At 44.6% G+C, this 19,327-nt stretch overlaps 1 protein-coding gene across 2 annotated transcripts in view; it reads right to left on the reverse strand.

Moving 5' to 3' along the window:
• The window catches only part of LOC149317872 (acetylcholine receptor subunit gamma-like), a 63,337-nt gene that overhangs the window by 20,198 nt on the left and 23,812 nt on the right, over positions 1-19,327 (reverse strand). For both annotated transcript variants that reach the window (XM_089507394.1, XM_089507395.1), the window contains exons 2-6: positions 5,947-6,086; positions 5,241-5,285; positions 3,844-3,953; positions 1,784-1,939; positions 372-469 (exon numbers count right to left, since the gene is read on the reverse strand). In XM_089507394.1, the coding sequence (XP_089363520.1) occupies positions 372-469; positions 1,784-1,939; positions 3,844-3,953; positions 5,241-5,285; positions 5,947-6,042 (505 nt within the window). In that variant the 5' untranslated portion in view covers positions 6,043-6,086. The remainder of the gene's footprint in view (positions 1-371; positions 470-1,783; positions 1,940-3,843; positions 3,954-5,240; positions 5,286-5,946; positions 6,087-19,327) is intronic.

Here is a 19,327-nt window from a genome sequence, read left to right on the forward strand (position 1 = left end):
AAGCCAGGTTTTTGTACTGCAACTCTCATATTCCCCATCTAGCGTGGCAACTGGTCTGATGCAATAAGAAGAAGAGGAGGAGAAGGATGTCTATGGATCGAGGTGGGGAACAACAACCAATTAAAACAGAGCAACAGAATAGATGCATAACACCAGTTTTAAAAGGATAATAACAGTTAAAAGAGCATGTAAGACTACCACATATTAAAATTAATCAACTCATGCTTGACATTTTATAATTTAAAAATTACCTGGATAGGCAAGCTGGTATTTAGTGCTGTTTTAAACATGTGTACTTAAACAGCATAATTCTTACATTTTAAAAAATCCTTATAAGGACACAGATAGTAGCTCTGCTTAGATATGCTTACCTGTAAAATCTTCGGGGTCAATAAAAATCCATTCAATTGTCTGCTCTTCTTCCACTGTCAAGAGCAGATTGATTTCATGGGCGTTGTAGGTCCGTGACCTTGTAAACACAGAGTCACAAGCAAAGTCAGAGCCAGTGTGGGGTTGTGAGGACAGAGAGAAGGTACACCTGTTGGAACATAGCGCCTTCCCAGTGGCTGCCCCCGGACTCCATGCTCCCATCCTAGACTGGCACCCTCCTTACTCTATTTCCATTGGTAGGTGAAAACCGCTTGTTCTAGAAAACCTTTGACTCCCCCCCCCCCCCCCGGGACTTGCATGAAAATACAAAAACACTCTCATCTGATCCCTTCAAACATTCCAGAAGCCATTTCTATCCCCCAAATCCTCTGTTTTCCCTTGTGGTCCCTCTCAAAACGGCTCTAGGAATAGAGCAGTCACAATAGCACTTACATTTCTATACCGCTTTATACTGCTAAGCACTCTCTAAGCGCTTTGTAAGCCAATTGCCCCCAGCAAGCTGGGTACTCATTTTACCAGCTGATGAAAGGATGGGAGGCTCAGTTAATACTTGGAGCCCTGGGATCGAACTCACAACCTCCACACTTATAACTTGCACAGATAAGTTTGATTAATTCAAGAAGGGATACACCCTTTCTATAAGCAAACTTTGGGACCATGCGCACGGGCATGGAAATGGTCCAAAGCAAGCCTTGTAGGAAAGATGAATTGATGAAAGAGTGGATCCCTTGTCACATTAATGGAACCTGTCTGTAATTTGCAAGCATCAAAAAAACATGTTGTCAGAAAGCGAGTTGTCAAAAGGCAGGGGAATCCTGTACATCCTACTGCTCCAGGTTATGTCAACCAGTAAGCAGCCTCTCCCCAATTCAAGGTGGCAACTCTAGTCCCAAACCACACCCAAACACACTTTGTACCACACTTTGCTGCTAGGTGATTTGCATGCATATCTGAACTTGACAGACTTATAGGGTTGGAAAGGATCATAAGGGCCAACACTGGGAGCCAGAGTAGTGCAGTGGTTTGAGTGCTGGGCTATGACTCTGGAGACCAGGGTTCGATTCCTGCTTGGTCATGAAATTCACTGGGTGACCTTGGGCACCTCTCTCTCAGCCTCAGAGGAAGGCAATGGCAAAATGAATAACTCTTGCCACGAAAACCCCATCGTAGGTTCACCTTAGGATCACCACAAGTCAGAAATGACTTGGAGGCTCACAACAACAAGAAGAAGACGTCCATCACTACATACTTCTGCAGAACAGTAGGAGAGAACACCAGAAGTGAAAAAGAGAAAGATGAAACTCTCCAAATAATGTACAGCTCCATGGTTGCTATTTCTGAATCGCTCCTTCTGCCCAAGTTGCAAAGGTGACAACAAAGAGCAAAGACTCACTGGAATACAAGGGAGCAATTCTGCCAGTCGAAGGGGAAGTAGGTGACAATAATGGAGCAGACGCTGCGGTAGATGGCTGGAGGAAGCCACGTGATGCTGCCACTGGGAGAGACCAAAACGTTGGCATAGAGGGCAACGTCAAATACGCCATCGATGCTGCAAGAAATGAGAGACAGAGGTCAAGAAAGTTAAGACCTTATAGAAGCAGAGGCCAGGACCAACGAACCCTCAAACATTTCACCCATGAAAGCTGGGACTCATGTGGCCAAGCCGCATCAAGATGTACATCAGGGTGACCAGAAGTCTTACTTTTCCAGGACATGTCCTACATTTCAAACTTCTGTCCAGGAGCAATTCCAAAATGTCCTCCATTTTAAGCATGTCTAAGAAGCACAGATTTACATTTATGTGAGTGTGTTTTTAAAACTTTTATTTGGTAATATTCTACATTTTTCTTGAATTCCCTACATTTTGTGGTGGCTTGTCCTCTTTTTCAGTTGGGACACCTGGTCACCATGGATGTAATCGAAATGGCAAAATTTATCCACGAGGAAGAACAGACAAAGTAGGAGAAACTGCAGCAGTTTGCTTTTGCCTGAGTCTACTGGAAAAGGTAAGTTAGTGCACCCTTTTCTCCTCTCCCCCTTGCTGAGCACTAATGCTTTTGGCACTTTGAACTCAGTTTGTAGCAATGGAAGCAAGGACAAAGGAGGAAAGTGGCAGGAGGAGAACTGGAGAAGCTGTGGCCTCATCTACACTGCAGAATTATTACAGTTTGACACCACTTTAGCAAAGGAATCCTGGGGTTTGCCATTTTGCAAGATATTTAGCCTTCGGAGTCAGAGACCTCTGGTGCTGCAACAAACCACAAATCCCAGGATTCCACAGGAAGGGGCCGTGACAGTTAAAGTGGTGTCAAACTGCATTAGTTGAGCAATGTGGCAGCAGCCTGGGACATTTTGAAAGCAGTAGGAAAGTGGGACAATAGAGGATTAATTGGAACCGTCCCTGTCAAATTGGAGGAAAAGGCTGATTAGACTGGTCTTTCAACCCCGGTGCTGGGTCAGAATCCTCTACCACACCTGGGACCCTTATAAGCTTATAACATAACATTACGTTTTAATATATTCTAATACAATATAATTCTGTGACTTCACTGTGTGACAACTGCCATGGCTGGATCCTATGGAATCCTGGGCCTGGTAGTTTGGTGATGCATTAGAGTTCCCTAAACTATAGATCCCACAATTCCATAGGATGCAGTAATGCAATTAAATTGGAACCCTGATGTTATAAATGTGTAGTGTGAAAGGGCTTCAGGGGATGCCAAGCTAAAGCAATCAGAAAGGCACAAAGGAAGCCATTTCTCCTGAAACAGAAGAGCAGGGTTGGGGGGGATGGAATTTTTGTTTATTTGTTTATTTGTTTGTTTTTCAGTTTAAACCAGGTTTTTGTTTTGTTTTTGCATCGGTATGTAGATATCCCCCGTTTCCAGGCACATCCTAAATTTCAGCCTTCTGTCCAGGAGGAATTCCAAAATGTCCTCCGATTTGAACATGACTAAGAAGCATTAATTTATATTTCTATCAGTGCTTTCAGCTTTTAATTTGTGATGCCCTGCATTTTTCTTGAATGTCCTACATTTCATGGTGCCTTGTCCTCCTTTGCAGTGAGGACATCTGGTCACCCTGTGTAGAACTACACCCATATAGGACTTGATCTGAAAATTCAGGAGCAAAATGCAGTTCAGATGTTATGGCCACTAGTTTAAATCATAATTGTTCTTATGTTAATTGAAGGGTTCGTTTCCGAATGGCATTTCTTGCACTATAAAAGCAAGTGATTAAAAAGAAGCAACCGACAATGGATGCTGGTCTAACAATGAACAACTGCCAATAAACTCTTGAAGTTAAAATGTTTAAATTCAAACACTGTTGAAGGCAAGGAAGAAAGAGAAGGAGAAGAAGAGGGAAAAGGAAAAGGAGGAGAAGAAGGAGAAAGAGAAGGAAAAAGAGAAGGAGAAGGAGAGGACAGCGGAGGAACCCTGGAAGGATACTAACTTGTTCTCCAAGACGATATCTGGCAGCCACACCATGGTGGAGGGGATCCGTAAACACTTGATATTGTCATAGTCATCGGGATCCCACTGCAGGCGATAATCGTTCCATTTCTGGTGACAAAGAAGTGGATTAATTATTTTGGTCAGATGAATAATTGTAATGACATATGGAGGCTTCTGACAATAGGGAACCCAAATCTTGAATAATAGCAACAAGTATTAACTGAAAGAAAGAAGTTGGCAGCATGAGCTTTGGTAGACTTAAGTCTACTTTGTCCAAATGAGTCCGAGGAAGCAGGTTCAAGTTTACGAAAGCTCCTGCTGCCAACTTCTTTCTTTCATTTAGTCTCAAAGGTGCTGCAAGATCTCTCTACATACTGATTGTAAAGACTAACACAGCTATATCTTTGAATAACAATTATTATTATTATTATTATTATTATTATTATTATTATTATTATTATTATTACTATTATTATTATTTACCCACCGGTCCCCAAAGCTCGAGATTTGAACCATTTCAAGTCAATCACAAATGGAATTCCATAAGGATCAACCTGCCTCTAGACCCAGCATGGCACGGCGGTTTGAGTGCGGGACGATGACTCTGGAGAACAGGCTTGAATTCCCCACATGTCCATGGGAGCCCACTGGGTGATCCTGGGCAAGTCGCATGCTCTGAGCCTTAAGGGGAGGCAATGGGAAACCTCCTCTGAACAAATCTTGCCAAGAAAACCCAATGATCGATTCACCTTAGGGTCACCATAAGTCAGAAAGAACTTGAGGACACACAACAACAGCAACAAAAACCCAGAAACCTCTAGGCTCAGCTCAGACATCCCAGAGCCTTGTCTAAGAAAACTCTCTGAACTTCATGGGGTCAGTTTAAGCCAAGAGGTGGCTTGACGGCACATTCATACACATATACATTTAAACACGCCTTATTGTTGTATGACTTTTAATACATTGGAAATCTAAAATAAATAGATAACTTTGGGGGACCATGCCCATGAAGCTCATAGGGTCATTAACCCGTCATGCCATCAAGGGAGATAATGAAATAGAACAAGATGGAGGAGTTCCAAAGGCCAGGTGCCACTGCAAAGTAGGCCTGCTGTCCCATCTAACCCAAAACCAAAATCTGGCAAAAGTGGTCAACAACTCCCAGAATCCCCCTGAGAGCATGCCAATGCTGGCTCAGTATTCTGGGTACTCTAGTCCAAAAAAGTAATTTGCCCAAGCTCTGGAAAGGCTCATGATTTGCAGGGCCTCTGCTCTGAAATGATAGGGACCGTAGAATCTGGGACCAGCACTTTGAACTGCTAAAGAACCCAAAATTTGCGAAGACAAAAAGATCACCATCCTGAAATTCAGCTGAGACTTGAGCTATTCTCTTACCAGCTCCACCCAGACGTTGGTTGTGAGTGCCTCATCGCGTTCATTCTGGGAAAAGATAAGAGGGTGAATTGGACAGCTGAAACAGGCAGATAAGGAAAGTGGATTGCAAGTATGTTAACACTGCTTGCAAAACGGCTCTGGAGACAGGATCCATGACCCTTGCCGGCAGACCACAAGGCTAAGAAATAGTAACAACCGATACATGGGGCCACACCTAGGAGTCCTTGTGTCTCCGGATTGACGCTTGCTTGCACCACCAGTGATGTGTAGATACACACCATTTGATTCAAAAAGACGCAAATTCATGGAATAATATGGAATAATTTGCTTCTTTGATTCAGCAACCCAGTGTCAATTCGACACACAAACCAGTTTAAATGCAAGTGGGAATGGGCTCCTAGTTTAGTTACAACATCCTGTAAAGTTCCTGCAATAAAGTCCCATTGCATTGTTAACAAATAGTTCAAGGCACATAACTAGTTACTTTAAACTGTAACTTTGCAGGCTCTGGGACAGCATGAGTGATAACATCTCTCAGGTCAGACCGAAAATATCCTATCTCCTTGGAACCAATCCATTGGCTGGAAAATATATCTGAAGACTCCAAGAAGGCAAGGAGAATCTTGATATCTTGGGTTAGATCTTGGTATCAGGGACCATTAGCTGTCTGCCTTTTGGGGGGAGAGGGGGTTGCAACCTTCCTTACCAACGTGATGAGGTTGGTGAGAGTTAGCTTGAGCGAAACATCGATAATGTCCTCCTTGTCTCTGGCCGGGCGAAAGTTGCGGTTGTAGTTGACCATCAGATCATTTAATAGTTTCTCCTCCTGGTTCTGGCTCTGGACCACTGGGGGGAAATATGGAGACATATTGAAGATGCAGGTACTTGTGACACCAACAGCCAGACATGTGCAGGAGAATGGAGAAACACGTTCTTGAACATCTAGGCCCTGTACAGACCAGCCAAAAAGGCCAGCCTGGGGGTGGTGTCGGGGTGTTGCATCCAGATGACGCATGCCCCGACTCTGCCTCCAGGGTGCCATGATGCTGCACACTGCTCCACACGGTGTGCAGCATCATGGCACAAGAGACTTTCAAATTGCAGCGCTATTGTCCTGTCGTTGAAGTGGCATTGTATTAATGCAAGCTCCCATTAATGCAAAATGCCAGGCAATGCCACTTCAATGACAGGACAATGACAGGATCTGCACGACCTCATTAGAAAGTCCTTCGAGCAATTGCAGTCACTCGTGCTTTCTGGACAGGATAATCATAGAATCATAGAGTTGGAAGAGACCGCACGGGCCATAATGATGGGATAAGCGTGCCGTCATATGAAAATCTTCTGACAATCATGCTGTAAGAACGGGGAAAGGACGGGACAAGGATGTTTCATCCCCCATCTGACAATGTCTTAGAAATCTGCAATCTATAAATCAACAGAGGAAGTGGAGGACAACAGAAACAGAGGCAAGTGGAGGAAGACATGCAATTAAATTAGTTGCATGTACAAAAGCTTAGGAAATTTCCTGTCTAAAGACGCAAAAAATATTCTCAAAATGTCTTGTTTTCGGTGAGAAAGGAGAGGAGGCTGTGGCCATCTTAAGCAGGGCCCTGTCGCAATTCCTTGTCACACCCTCATTTGCTGGCAGAAGGGGCTGGAAACATCCTCTTGTTGCTCCCCAGTTTCGACCTCCATCACTCCCTGTGGCTGCTGGCTGTTAAGGTAAGGCTGGTTCAGAGAGATCAGCCCAGGAGACATTGCTTACTTATGCATTCGTAAATTAAGGTAAAGAGGCTATATAGATATCAGAGAGTGTTTCCAGCATAGAGATCTCTGAATTTTGTACAGAATAAAGTCCAAACTGCAAAGAGCATTTTTAAAAAATGTGCATTTTCAAAGACATTTTTGCAACAAAAGGAAAACACCTAAAATTACTTGTTGCTTCATTTGACAATAAAATTACTGGACAATTACATCCTTGATGTCTTCAGTTATATGTTGTCTTTTAATCTATGTTGTACCTTGCCTTGAGCCCTGGGGAGAGGGTGGTAAGAAATAATAATAATAATAATAATAATAATAATAATAATAGACAGTAGGCAGAAGGAAAGTAGATTTCTGTAATCTTGTTTTGGGATTAGAGGGGCACACTGACCTCCAAGAGACTTCAGAGGACTGAACCCATTATATCCCTTGCAAAAACAAATTACCCCACACAAAACTATAAATCCCCAAATCCCATAAGACAGAGCCATGGCAGTTAAAGTAATAGTATCAAACTGCTATAAGAATGTAGTGCGAAGTGGCGTTCCCAATCTGTAGGCCATTGTTTTGTTTTTCATATTTGTTGACAGATTTTGGTTAGAAATAGATTAGATCCTGGGCTTGTCTACACCATTAAAATACTCCTAATTCAAATCAAATAGACTGTGATCCAGCCACACACTGTTCGAAAGAATAGGGGCTTTTTGCACGGGGGAGGGAGGACTTTATAAACTCCACCGAAAAGGGATTCGTGCTTTTTTTACCAGAGGATCCATGGGTATTCGAGAAGATTTACATTACTGAACATGGGGATGTCAGTCTGCTTCATATGGAGGACAGAAAGATGTGAATTTGCACAGGGAAGTGAAGCGTTGATTGCGTTTGCATCAATGAAGTGTTGATGCGAATGTGTGAAATTCCACAGCAATTCGCATAATACACTGACATGTGGACTAGCCCTCTGTCCCTGTCGACCGAAGCACCTCTGTCGGTACCAAAAATGGCCCTCTGACCCTCCAAGTGTATCCATCCCTATTGTAATAGTGTGAGAAAGAGAGGAGAAACTCACTTTAATCACATCACGCCTCTGTTGCGTTCCTCTTCCTTGACTCAAAAAACTCCATGCTCTCCTGTTGTGCACCTTCTCTGAGCTTCAATGAGGAATTAATTAGACAGGCAGCATGCATCTCTCTAATGCTAATTGATTACTAATAAATAGCCCTCTTGGCTCTCCCTGCAATCTATCCTCATCTACTCCACTGATCCTTACTAACGATTTTTTAAAAAAATCCCTTGCATTATCAAATTATTATGGGACGGCATCAGCAACTACCTAATAAAATCTCAAAAGGGAACCATTGGAAGATGCGCTGGCCAATTATCTCCCTTAGGATAACTGCAGCTGCTTTCTGAAGAAGAGTGGGCTGAGCTGGGCAGGAGGGTTGGCCTGAATTTTGGCAAGGGTTTTACATGACGACGGTCAGCCAACGACATTCCCGACGCTTGCGAATGGATGCGACCAGCAGCTGGCCACTCAAGGAGTGCTGCTCCTCTGCTGTCATTTGAAGGTCTTGCATTTTAGGTATTATCTGTATTTGAGTACTTTGGTGGAAACTCCCTGTAGGCACAGAAACTGAGGAACAGGGTTGTCATTCGCTAGTTTTCTTCTCAAAGGAAGCAACTGGGGATTTTATCCGTTTCTTTTGGGGCAAGAAGGTCTTGCAGAATGGCACAGTTTTTGCAGGCCATTCACAGTTTGAGGTGTATCCTGCACATACACACAAAAAATGTACATGGTTGATTTGTGCAGAAAACATTTTCTGCACAGGAAGCAGCTTTGACTGCTCAGGTGGAGCCAGCATGGCAAAGTGGTTTGCATGTTGGATTACAACTCGGGAAAACAGGGTTTGATTCCCAGCTTGGTCATGAAACCAATTGGGTAATCCCTTGGGCAAGTCACACTCTCTCAGCCCCAGGGGAAGGCAATAACAAACCTCCTCTGAAATAATCTAGCCAGGAAAACCCCATGATAGGTTTATCTTAGGGTCACCATAAGTCAGAAATGACTTGAAGGCATACAACAACAACAACAACAACAGAATATTTATTTATTTAGGTATTTATTTAGGTATTGATATCCCACCCTTCAGCCCTAATGGCTCTCAGGGCGGCTTACAATTATTATTTTTAACCAGACAGTTCCTTGCCCTCAGGCTTACAACCTAAAAGACAGGACACAAAAGGAGAAGGGAAGGGAATCAGGTCCAGCATTCTTCTCTCCCTCGGAGGCCTGGACCAAGGCAGGTGGACCGGAGGGAGGGCTCTTCTTCTTCAGGCTAACCTGATGGTACTGGGCCAGCCTTCTCTCTCCCTCAGAGGCCGAAAGATTACAGTTAGGGAGGGAGGAGCCTCTTTCTTCAGGCTAGCCCTGATGGTACTGGGCCAGCCTTCTCTCTCCCTCAGAGGCCGGACGATGACAGGGAGGGAGGAGCCTCTTTCTTCAGGCTAGCCCTGATGGTACTGGGCCAGCCTTCTCTCTCCCTCAGAGGCCGGACGATGACAGTTGGGGAGGGAGGAGCCTCTTTCTTCAGGCTAGCCCCTGATGGAATTGGGCCAGCCTTCTCTCTCCCTCAGAGGCCGGACGATGACAGTTAGGGAGGGAGGAGCCTCTTTCTTCAGGCTAGCCCCTGATGGAACTGGGCCAGCCTTCTCTCTCCCTCAGAGGCCGGACGATGACAGTTGGGGAGGGAGGAGCCTCTTTCTTCAGGCTAGCCCCTGATGGTACTGGGCCAGCCTTCTCTCTCCCTCAGAGGCCGGACGATGACAGTTGGGGAGGGAGGAGCCTCTTTCTTCAGGCTAGCCCTGAGGGTACTGGGCCAGCCTTCTCTCTCCCTCAGAGGCCGGACGATGACAGTTGGGGAGGGAGGAGCCTCTTTCTTCAGGCTAGCCCTGATGGTACTGGGCCAGCCTTCTCTCTCCCTCAGAGGCCGGACGATGACAGTTGGGGAGGGAGGAGCCTCTTTCTTCAGGCTAACCTGATGGTACTGGGCCAGTTTTCTCTCTCCCTCAGAGGCCGGACGATGACAGTTAGGGAGGGAGGAGCCTCTTTCTTCAGGCTAGCCCCTGATGGAACTGGGCCAGCCTTCTCTCTCCCTCAGAGGCCGGACGATGACAGTTAGGGAGGGAGGAGCCTCTTTCTTCAGGCTAGCCCTGATGGTACTGGGCCAGCCTTCTCTCTCCCTCAGAGGCCGGACGATGACAGTTAGGGAGGGAGGAGCCTCTTTCTTCAGGCTAGCCCTGATGGTACTGGGCCAGCCTTCTCTCTCCCTCAGAGGCCGGACGATGACAGTTAGGGAGAGAGGAGCCTCTTTCTTCAGGCTAGCCCCTGATGGAACTGGGCCAGCCTTCTCTCTCCCTCAGAGGCCGAAAGATGACAGTTACGGAGAGAGGAGCCTCTTTCTTCAGGCTAGCCCTGATGGTACTGGGCCAGCCTTCTCTCTCCCTCAGAGGCCGGACGATGACAGTTAGGGAGGGAGGAGCCTCTTTCTTCAGGCTAGCCCTGATGGTACTGGGCCAGCCTTCTCTCTCCCTCAGAGGCCGGATGATGACAGTTGGGGAGGGAGGAGCCTCTTTCTTCAGGCTAACCTGATGGTACTGGGCCAGCCTTCTCTCTCCCTCAGAGGCCGGACGATGACAGTTGGGGAGGGAGGAGCCTCTTTCTTCAGGCTAGCCCCTGATGGAACTGGGCCAGCCTTTTCTCTCCCTCAGAGGCCGGACAATGACAGTTAGGGAGGGAGGAGCCTCTTTCTTCAGGCTAGCCCTGATGGTACTGGGCCAGCCTTCTCTGTACATCTCTCTTTCTGAGTGTGTGGCCATCTGTTCTAGAAAGGCATCATCTAATTCCTCCGTCTGACTTGGGGGTCTGTAGTAGACTCCCACCATAACATCCCCTTTAATTTTATCCAGATGTTCTTCACCTGGCTTTCAGGTTTTAAGTCCTGTATCTGTTTGCAGATGTAAACATCCCTGACACATCATGCTGTTCCTCCTCCTTTACTGTTTGGCCTATTTCGCTTAAAAAGGATTATATGATTGTTGCATATGTACATTTTTTGTATCTTGATGATTTCATAGTTCTTTCCTTGATCCAGTTGGAGGTTATTGTGTTCAAAGAGTCAGTTTTGCCAGGCCAGGCCCTGCTTATTGACCCGGCAAAATCCCACAACCGAAAGTCTTCCTACAAAGAGATATCTCAGGAGCGCAGCTGGGCTCCGTGGGTTTTCTCTGCAAAGTGGAGGAAAAGCCTGAGGGTGGAGGTGGAGAGGGAGAAAAAGCAGACCTAAGTCGGTTCAAGTGGAATGAATGGACATAAAGTTGCACTGGAAAAGGAGCGATGTTGGAGAGAAAGAAAATACAGTAAGAACGTATGGGAGTGAGTCAAAACATAGTGGCATGCGTGGCCCCTGGCCAACTAGCCAACACCTGAAATGGTCCTTCAGCATTTCTCTGGTGTGTTGTGTGCGTTCAAGTAGTTTCCAACTTATGGTGTCCTAAGGCAAACCTATCATGAGGTTTTCTTGGCAAGATTTGCTCAGAGGAAGTTTGCTATTGCCTTCCCCTGAGGCTGAGAGAATGTGACTTGCCCAATGTCACCCAATGGCCTGCATACACACACACACACACACACACACACACGTACGTTAGTCCAGTTTTTCTCCAACCTGGAATTCTCTGGCTGGATTAGGCTACAACTCCCATTGTCTCCAACCTGCATGGCTCTCCATTGAGGAGGTCTAGGTTATGTTGTTGTTGTTGTGTGCCTTCACATCATTTCTGACTTATGGCAACCCTGGGGCTGAGAGTCTGTGCCTTATCCATGGTAACCCAGTTGGTCTTCATTGCTGAGCAGTGAATCGAACCCTGGTCTCCAGAGCCATAGTCCAGTGCCTGTCCAAGGCCCAGGCTGCAATCTCGAAATGGCCACAATGCTAGGCGACCTTGGGGTCAGTGTTTATTAGCTTTACTGACTCCCACATCTTGCCTGGAAAAGTTATTTTTTGGTGGTGACAATGTCCAGAATCTTGCCAGCCTTAAAGTCGCCAAAGTTGGAAACGACTTGAAGGCACACAGCAACAACATAAACTTTAAATAGCAGGGAGCCAGGTGTATATTCTAGTGATTATGCAAAAATGTAAAAAATGTCCCATTTGCTCCTGTAGCCACAACTTATTCAGTGCACAGCGCTTTCAGGTCGAACAGACCCCAGGTTTTAAGATTAGGGTCTAATCTGTACTGCAGAAATAATACCATTTTGACACCACTTTAACGGTCACAATTCAGTGTTATGGAATCCTGAGATTTGTGTTTTTGTGAGATATTTAACCTTCCTTGTTTATTTTATTTATTTTATTAATTTCTATGCCGCCTTTCTGCCAGAAAGGGACCCAAGGTGGCTCACGAATCCCAGGATTCCATAGCATGGAGCCGTGGCAGTTAAAGTGGTGTCAAATTGGATTGTTTCTGCAGTGCAGATTAGACCCATGTTGACTTCTTGGTGTTTAAGTTAGTGAAATCTCTTAGTCCACTAAAGTTTTTCTCATCCATCTTTTTGCAGGTTCTGAATGATTCCTTGGTGTGGGTTTCGTTGTGATGTAGCCCTTCATAGCCTTGGGTCCAACAACCCAAAAAGCCCCACAGCAGCTCAGTGTTGAGAGAGATGGGTCTGCTGTGATCTCCTCTTCCAGTGCCCTCCACATCTGGAAGAGGAAAGGGGTGCAACAAGGACCTGGGGACCAAGCCCCGCAACCCTCTGCCAAGAGAGTGACCCTTGAGGTTCGAAACACAGAAGAATGACGCAAGTAGTCCTGCCTCAGGTACATAAATGCGCAAGATGGAAAAAATAATCGAAAATAATCCCCCCAAATGGTCAGAAAATGCATTTCTTGAGTGTCAGCGAACCCTAACCAAGATGAAACTTGCAATGAAAAGTATCTTCACAATTCAGGGTTTATTCGGTGCCAAATTTGCACGTGATTTTAATACAGAGAAAACAGCATTTTCTGTGCAGGAAATATCTTTTTTGTGTGTGCAGGAAACATTTTCTGTTTAGGAAACAGCCTTTTCCATGCAGGAAACATCACTTTCTGTGCCAGAAACATCCTTTTCTGTGCAGGAAATATAATTTTCTGTGCTGGAAACAGCCTTTTCTGTGTAGAAAACAGCATCTTCTGCTATTTCTCTATATCGTGTCCTGATAAATGGCCTTTGATTCAGAGTATATTAGTTACCCATTCAGATAGTCAGATGTTGTGCCATATCTCTTTCTTCTAGAGCAAACCATAATTTCTCGTGATCTACACAATTGAAGCCTGTGCTATAATCTATCAAGAAGAGAGTGATTTTCTTCTGAAATTCTTTGGTGTGTTCCATTCTCCAAAATGTGTTTGCAATATGATCTCTATTGCTTCTTCCTTCTTTTTTGAACCCAGACAGGATGGCTGGCATGCCTCACTCCGTTTTGTTAAAAGTCTTATTAAATCTTGCTTGCTTGTAAGATTGGTGCAATTGGCCAGTGGTTGCCACATTCCCAGGATCCCCCTTTTCTTAGGGACTGGGATGTATTTTGAACATATCCGATCTGCGGGCCAACATTTGGTTTCCCCTATTTGTTGGCAGGGTTTCGTTATAATTTGGATGGACTCCATCTCTATAACTTGAAACGGCTCCGTTGGTATGATATCTTTTGTCCCTGGTATTTTATTGTCTCGAGTGCTTTGAAAAACTGTCAAAAAGTTATTTCTTGAAGGAATCTATCATGATTGGTTTATATCACATCAGATTTCTGGTCAAGCCAGTAAATGTGCCGACTGCAGGATGCTATTTTTTTAAACCAAAAAAGTAACTTTTTTCAAGTTTATGCAGCTCAGAAGGAATAAGTACTTAGAGAATAATTCTGGACGAGTCCTGCACTGGTGCAAACTCAAGTTTCTGATACACTACAGCATTAATGCAATTTGATACCGCTTTAACTGTCATGGCTTCATCCTATGAAGAAACAGACCAAAATTAAGCCATGGGTGGAAATGGCGGTGTGGTAAAAACAGTGCTGCTCTAAAACATAACCCAAGGAGGTGCATGCTTCCGAGGCTGCATCTGCACTGCAGAATTAATCCAATTTGACACCACTTTTAACTGTTGTGGCTGCATCCTATGGAATCCTGGGATCTGTAGTTTGTGGTAGCACCAGAGCTATCTGATAGAGAAGGCTAAATGTTTCACAACCAACAAATCCCAGACTTCCATAACATTAAAGGAACTTTCAGCTCAGCTAAATTTTAAATGGAACATGTATAAGAAATGGAAAAATGGGGAATTCAAACAAATAGCTAGCAAGTGTAGAGATAAGGTCAGAAAAGCTAAACCACAGAATGAACTCAGGCTTGCTAGAGAGGTTAAAGACAACAAAAAGGGCTTTTTTGGATATGTCCGCAGCAAAAGGAAGAAGAAGGAAACGGTAGGTTCACTGCGTGGAGAAGATGGCAAAATGCTAACAGAAGACAGAGAAAAGGCAGAATTACTCAACACCTTCTTTGCCTCAGTCTTCTCAGAAAAAGCAAAGGGAACTCAACCTGAGGATAATGGAGCAGAGGACAGAATAGGGGAATACCGGTTACACATTAGGACAATCAAATGCTGTGATGCACCCATTTCTTTAAGAGCAAGCCATAGTCTCTCATGATCTACACAATCAAGTCCCATTTCGGTAGCATGGAGAGCTCCCTTGAAATGAATGGAATGAAACACTGTGTGAATTCACTATCCCATTGACATGGAAACTTCAAGCCACCACAGGTACATCCCAGACCAAAGCTGGAGCCATCCAAGGTGCTGGACTCCACCCCCTCCATCACACACACACTCTTAGGTTCTGTATATGAGACAGTTCCTTTAAACTTCAGCCTCAAACCCAGAATATAGTCAGCATGTCAATGGGGTATTGACATGAAGGCCACCAGCTGCTACTAAGTGGCAATACTCTTTGCAGGGTTTGAAGTGTCATTTCCCCCAAGCAAATACACATACACACAGAGAGAGAGCCTCTGTACCCACCACAAGATTTTATAAAAGGCAATAGAGGGAAACAGGAGGAGCCGATCAGCCGGGGCACTGACACTATTACACATAATAGCTAGTAATTCTGCTTTTCAGCACAGAGATGAACTTAAAGGTAGTGTGCTAATCATATCTTATTCAAAAGAGATGCAAGAGAAATTTCTGTAGGAGCAATACTTGAGTCATGAAAAATTATAAGATCACGCGAGATGTTCTGAACATAAATGAAAATATTTCAGGTGGGGGGACCCAAAAAACCCATCAGGTTAATACCTAATCGTTTGCTTTTAAATGGGTATGTTTTGTTGCTGTTGTATGCCTTCAAGTCGTTTCCAAATTATGGCGACACTACCTATGGGAAACCTACCATGAGATTTTCTTGATGAGATTTGTTCAGAGAGTTTGCCTTTTGCCTTCATCGGAGGCTGAGAGAGTGTGACCTGCCCAAGGCCACCCCATGGCTTTCCACGGCTGAGCAGAGATTCAGACCTTGGTCTGGTTAGTACTTGGATGGGAGACAACCAATGAATGCCAGCTGCTGTAGGCTATATTCAGAGGAAGGCAATGGCAAACCCCCTCTGAATATTCCTTGCCTTAGAGCCAGTGTGTTGTAGTAGTTTGTGCATTGGACTAGGACTCTGGAGAACAAGGTTCGAATTCCCACTCAGCCATGGAAACCCACTGGATGTCCTTGGCCAAGTCACACACTCTCAGCTTCAGATGAAAGCAATTACAACCCCCTCAAAAGAAATCTTCCCTAGAAACCTCTGTGTTATTCTCGCCTGAGAGTTGCCATAACCCCAAGAGACAACTTGAACATATAACAATAACAAAACCCTATGACATATGGGTATAACCAGTGTGTAACTCTGTATGTGGACCAGCATAACCAGTGTGCAACTCTGTATGTGGACCTTTATGCTGTGCAGGTGATCACTGCCCTTGATAGCCAAATGGACCAAGAGAACTATTTGCTTATTTAGGACTATTAGAGACATTATCTAGAGAAGGTATGGTAACCAAATAGCAAGTCAAGGCAGTAGTCCTCTCCACCAAATCAATTCTAGAAAGACACGGAAGACATCATGAAGTTGTATCTGACAATGAGCCACAGTCTGCAACATTCACAAGGGGGGGGGGGGGGGTGTTAAATGCACACTCAAAACCACAAATACCAGTCCAATGGGCTATTAAAGAAGTATGTACAGTTGGTGGAAAACTGAAGTTTAATTGGAAAGCCTATGAGCCAAGTATGGTTGCATCTACACTGCAGAATTAATGCTGTTTGACACTACTTAAACTGCCATGGCTAAATGCTATGGAATTCTGGGAAGTGTAATTTTGTGAGATATTTAGCTTTCTCTGTCAGAGAGCTCTGGTGCCACGATGAACTACAAACCCCAGGATTTCATAGGATGGAGCCATGTCAGTTAAAACAGTGTCAAACTGCATTAATTCAGTGTGACAGCAGCCCTAGGGTCTCTTTCACAATGCACAATTATAGCACTTTTAAAGCCCTTCAGCTGCTAAGACTGCATCCAGTGCAATCCTGGGATTTGTAGCTGCTCCATGCCCATCTGCCCTTTCGGGCCTTTGTGATGCTGCGGGGATGCGGGCAAGGTTGTTTGTTGTTGGCTTTGCTGTAACGTCAGCCCAAGCCTTGAAGGGCTTTAGAGGTAACAACCAACACTTTGTACCTTGCAGAGAAACTAATCGGCAGCTATTGTTGTATGTTGTCAAAAGCATAGGTCAGTAAACAGTTGGCATCCCTAAGTAACTTATTATTTTTTAACATAGAGAAAATGGGAAGGAAACAAAGAGAGAAAGAGAAAAGCCACGGCTGGCAAAAAGAAGGAGATAGGAGATTAAATCTCAAGACAGTCCAGGTATACCTGAATTTATGAAATAGATGTGTTTCTGGGCATGATTTCTGTAACAGGGAAGGTGGTACCAGAGGCAGAAATCACAAGAATATGGATGGATTGCTGCACCATAAAAAACTGAAGATCAGTTCATTTTGTTTAAGCAAACTTTTTATTCAAAACTAACAACAATGAAAGACTGACTGTGACTCTGGAGACCAGGGTTTGAATCACTACTCAGCCATAGAAACCCACTGGTTGGCCCTGGGCAAGTCACGCTCTTTCAGTCTCAGAGGAAGAGAAAAGCAAACCCTCTCTGAACCAATCTTGCAAGAGAGATTGTAACCTATGGCTATTGTAACCTATGGCCATAGGTTACAATGGCTCATACAATTGACAAAAATCCCAGAATTCCATAATATTGAGCCGTGAATTCTGCAGTGTTGATATAGCCCTAGAGAGTTTTCCAGCTATCAGGAGACTGTGACAGAGATCCTATATTGGCACTGTGGAGTGGAGTACATATTGATTCAGTGCACAACTGAATGCATACCTCATACTTGTGTGCGTTTCTCATGTGCTTCTGCATACACAATGGCACTGCATACAAAATTCCACTTCTGTGGCATTAAACTGAAGATGGACATTCAATATATGTCCTTCCACATCTATAGGAGAACCTGTCTGTGTGCAGGCCTTCTAGTCACCTGTCAACCTATGGCAATCCCATGAATTTCATAGGGTTTTCTTAGGCAAGGGATATTCACAGGTAGTTTGCCATTGCCTTCCTCTGAAATACATTACTTGGCAGTCCCCCTATTCCTGCTTCTTATTGTTGCTGTTGTCCTTTCCATAGAATCATAGAGCTGGAAGGGACCGCAAGGGCCAACCAGTCCAACCCCATTCTGCCATGCAGAAACTCTCAATCAAAACATCCTCGACAGATGGCCATCCAGCCTCTGTTTAAAGACCTTAAAGAAGGAGACTCCATCACTCTCTGAGGGTGCCATTTTGCTCAGTCGGAAGACTTCCAACCCGAACATTTAACACTCCTCAGCACTGAATGAGGACAGCTTGGTGCTGTGGAATAGGCCATTTTGAGTATGATTTGCTGTGCAATAAAATCCACTTTTTCCCAGTCATGCGCGGCCCCGAGAGTCCCCTTCCAATTCCCATAATGGGGGAAATACTGTGTGTGATAAGGTTCAATGTCTCATTCAGCCAGGTGTCGCTCATCCTAGATCTAGGCATTTCATTTTTATCTTTTTTTTACACTAAGTGCAGTACCTTACATTTCTCCGCGTAGAAGTTCATTTTGTTAGCTTTGGCCCAGCTTTCTAGTCTATTCAGGTCATTCTGAATTTTGATCCTGTCCTCTGGAGTATTAGCTACTCCTCCTAATTTGGTCTCATCTGCAAATTTTGTAAGTATGCCCCCAATTCTGTCATCCTGGTCATTGATAAAGATGTTGAATAGCCCTGGGCCCAGGACAGAGCCCCACTGGACACCCCACTGGTCACTTCTCTCCAGGATGAAGAAGAGGAGCCATTCTTGAGCACCCTTTACAAAAATGTCCAAATTATGGTGACCTTAAAGAGACTCTTTCATGGGGTTTTCTTGGTAGATTTTTCTCAGAGCAGGTTTGGTTTTGCCTTTATCTGAAGCTGAGAGAGTGTGACCTGCTCAAGGTCACCCAGTGAGTGTCTGTGTTTAGATGCATGTGAAAACAGGAATCCAGCCTGGAATCAAGCATGGCAAAGTGATTTGAGTGGGGGACTAGGACACTGGGGGACCATGGTTCGGATCCTGGCTCAACCTTGTAAACCCACTAGGTGACCTTGGACAAGTTGCACTCTCTCAGCCTCAGAGGATGGCAATGAAAAACCTTTCTGATGAAACTTGCCAAGAAAACCGCATCGTAGCTTTGCCTTAGGGTTGCTTTAAGTCGGAAATGACTTGAAGGCACACAACAAGAGCAAACTGGTGAATTCAGCCAGTTGTCCAAGAGCAGTTGTAAGAGGTCTGCTACTTCTTCTTCATCGTAAACAATGGATTTCTCCCAAACTGCAGTGCCATGAAATTTCCCCCCTTCTTCTAACTTTTCTAGACTAAGCAGAGCAGTTGCTCTGTCTCAAGTGGACAGACACAATAGCGTTCTTAAAGCCATATTATTGATATAGTAATTTATGGGCTATAGCAATGTCAGTCAGAGAACACATTTGAGTTAGATTGGACCAGAGCTGATAGATGACTGAGAACAGAAAGTGGCAGCTTGTCATACTTCCGCTTTGTACAAAGACAGGGACGGAATATTAAAAGTAAATAGGTCCTCTTTTGGCAAGCAAC

This window comes from Sceloporus occidentalis, unplaced genomic scaffold (assembly GCF_023333645.1).
Source record: "Sceloporus occidentalis isolate IW3139 unplaced genomic scaffold, rSceOcc1.0.p SCAF_2, whole genome shotgun sequence".
Lineage (NCBI taxonomy): Eukaryota > Metazoa > Chordata > Lepidosauria > Squamata > Phrynosomatidae > Sceloporus > Sceloporus occidentalis.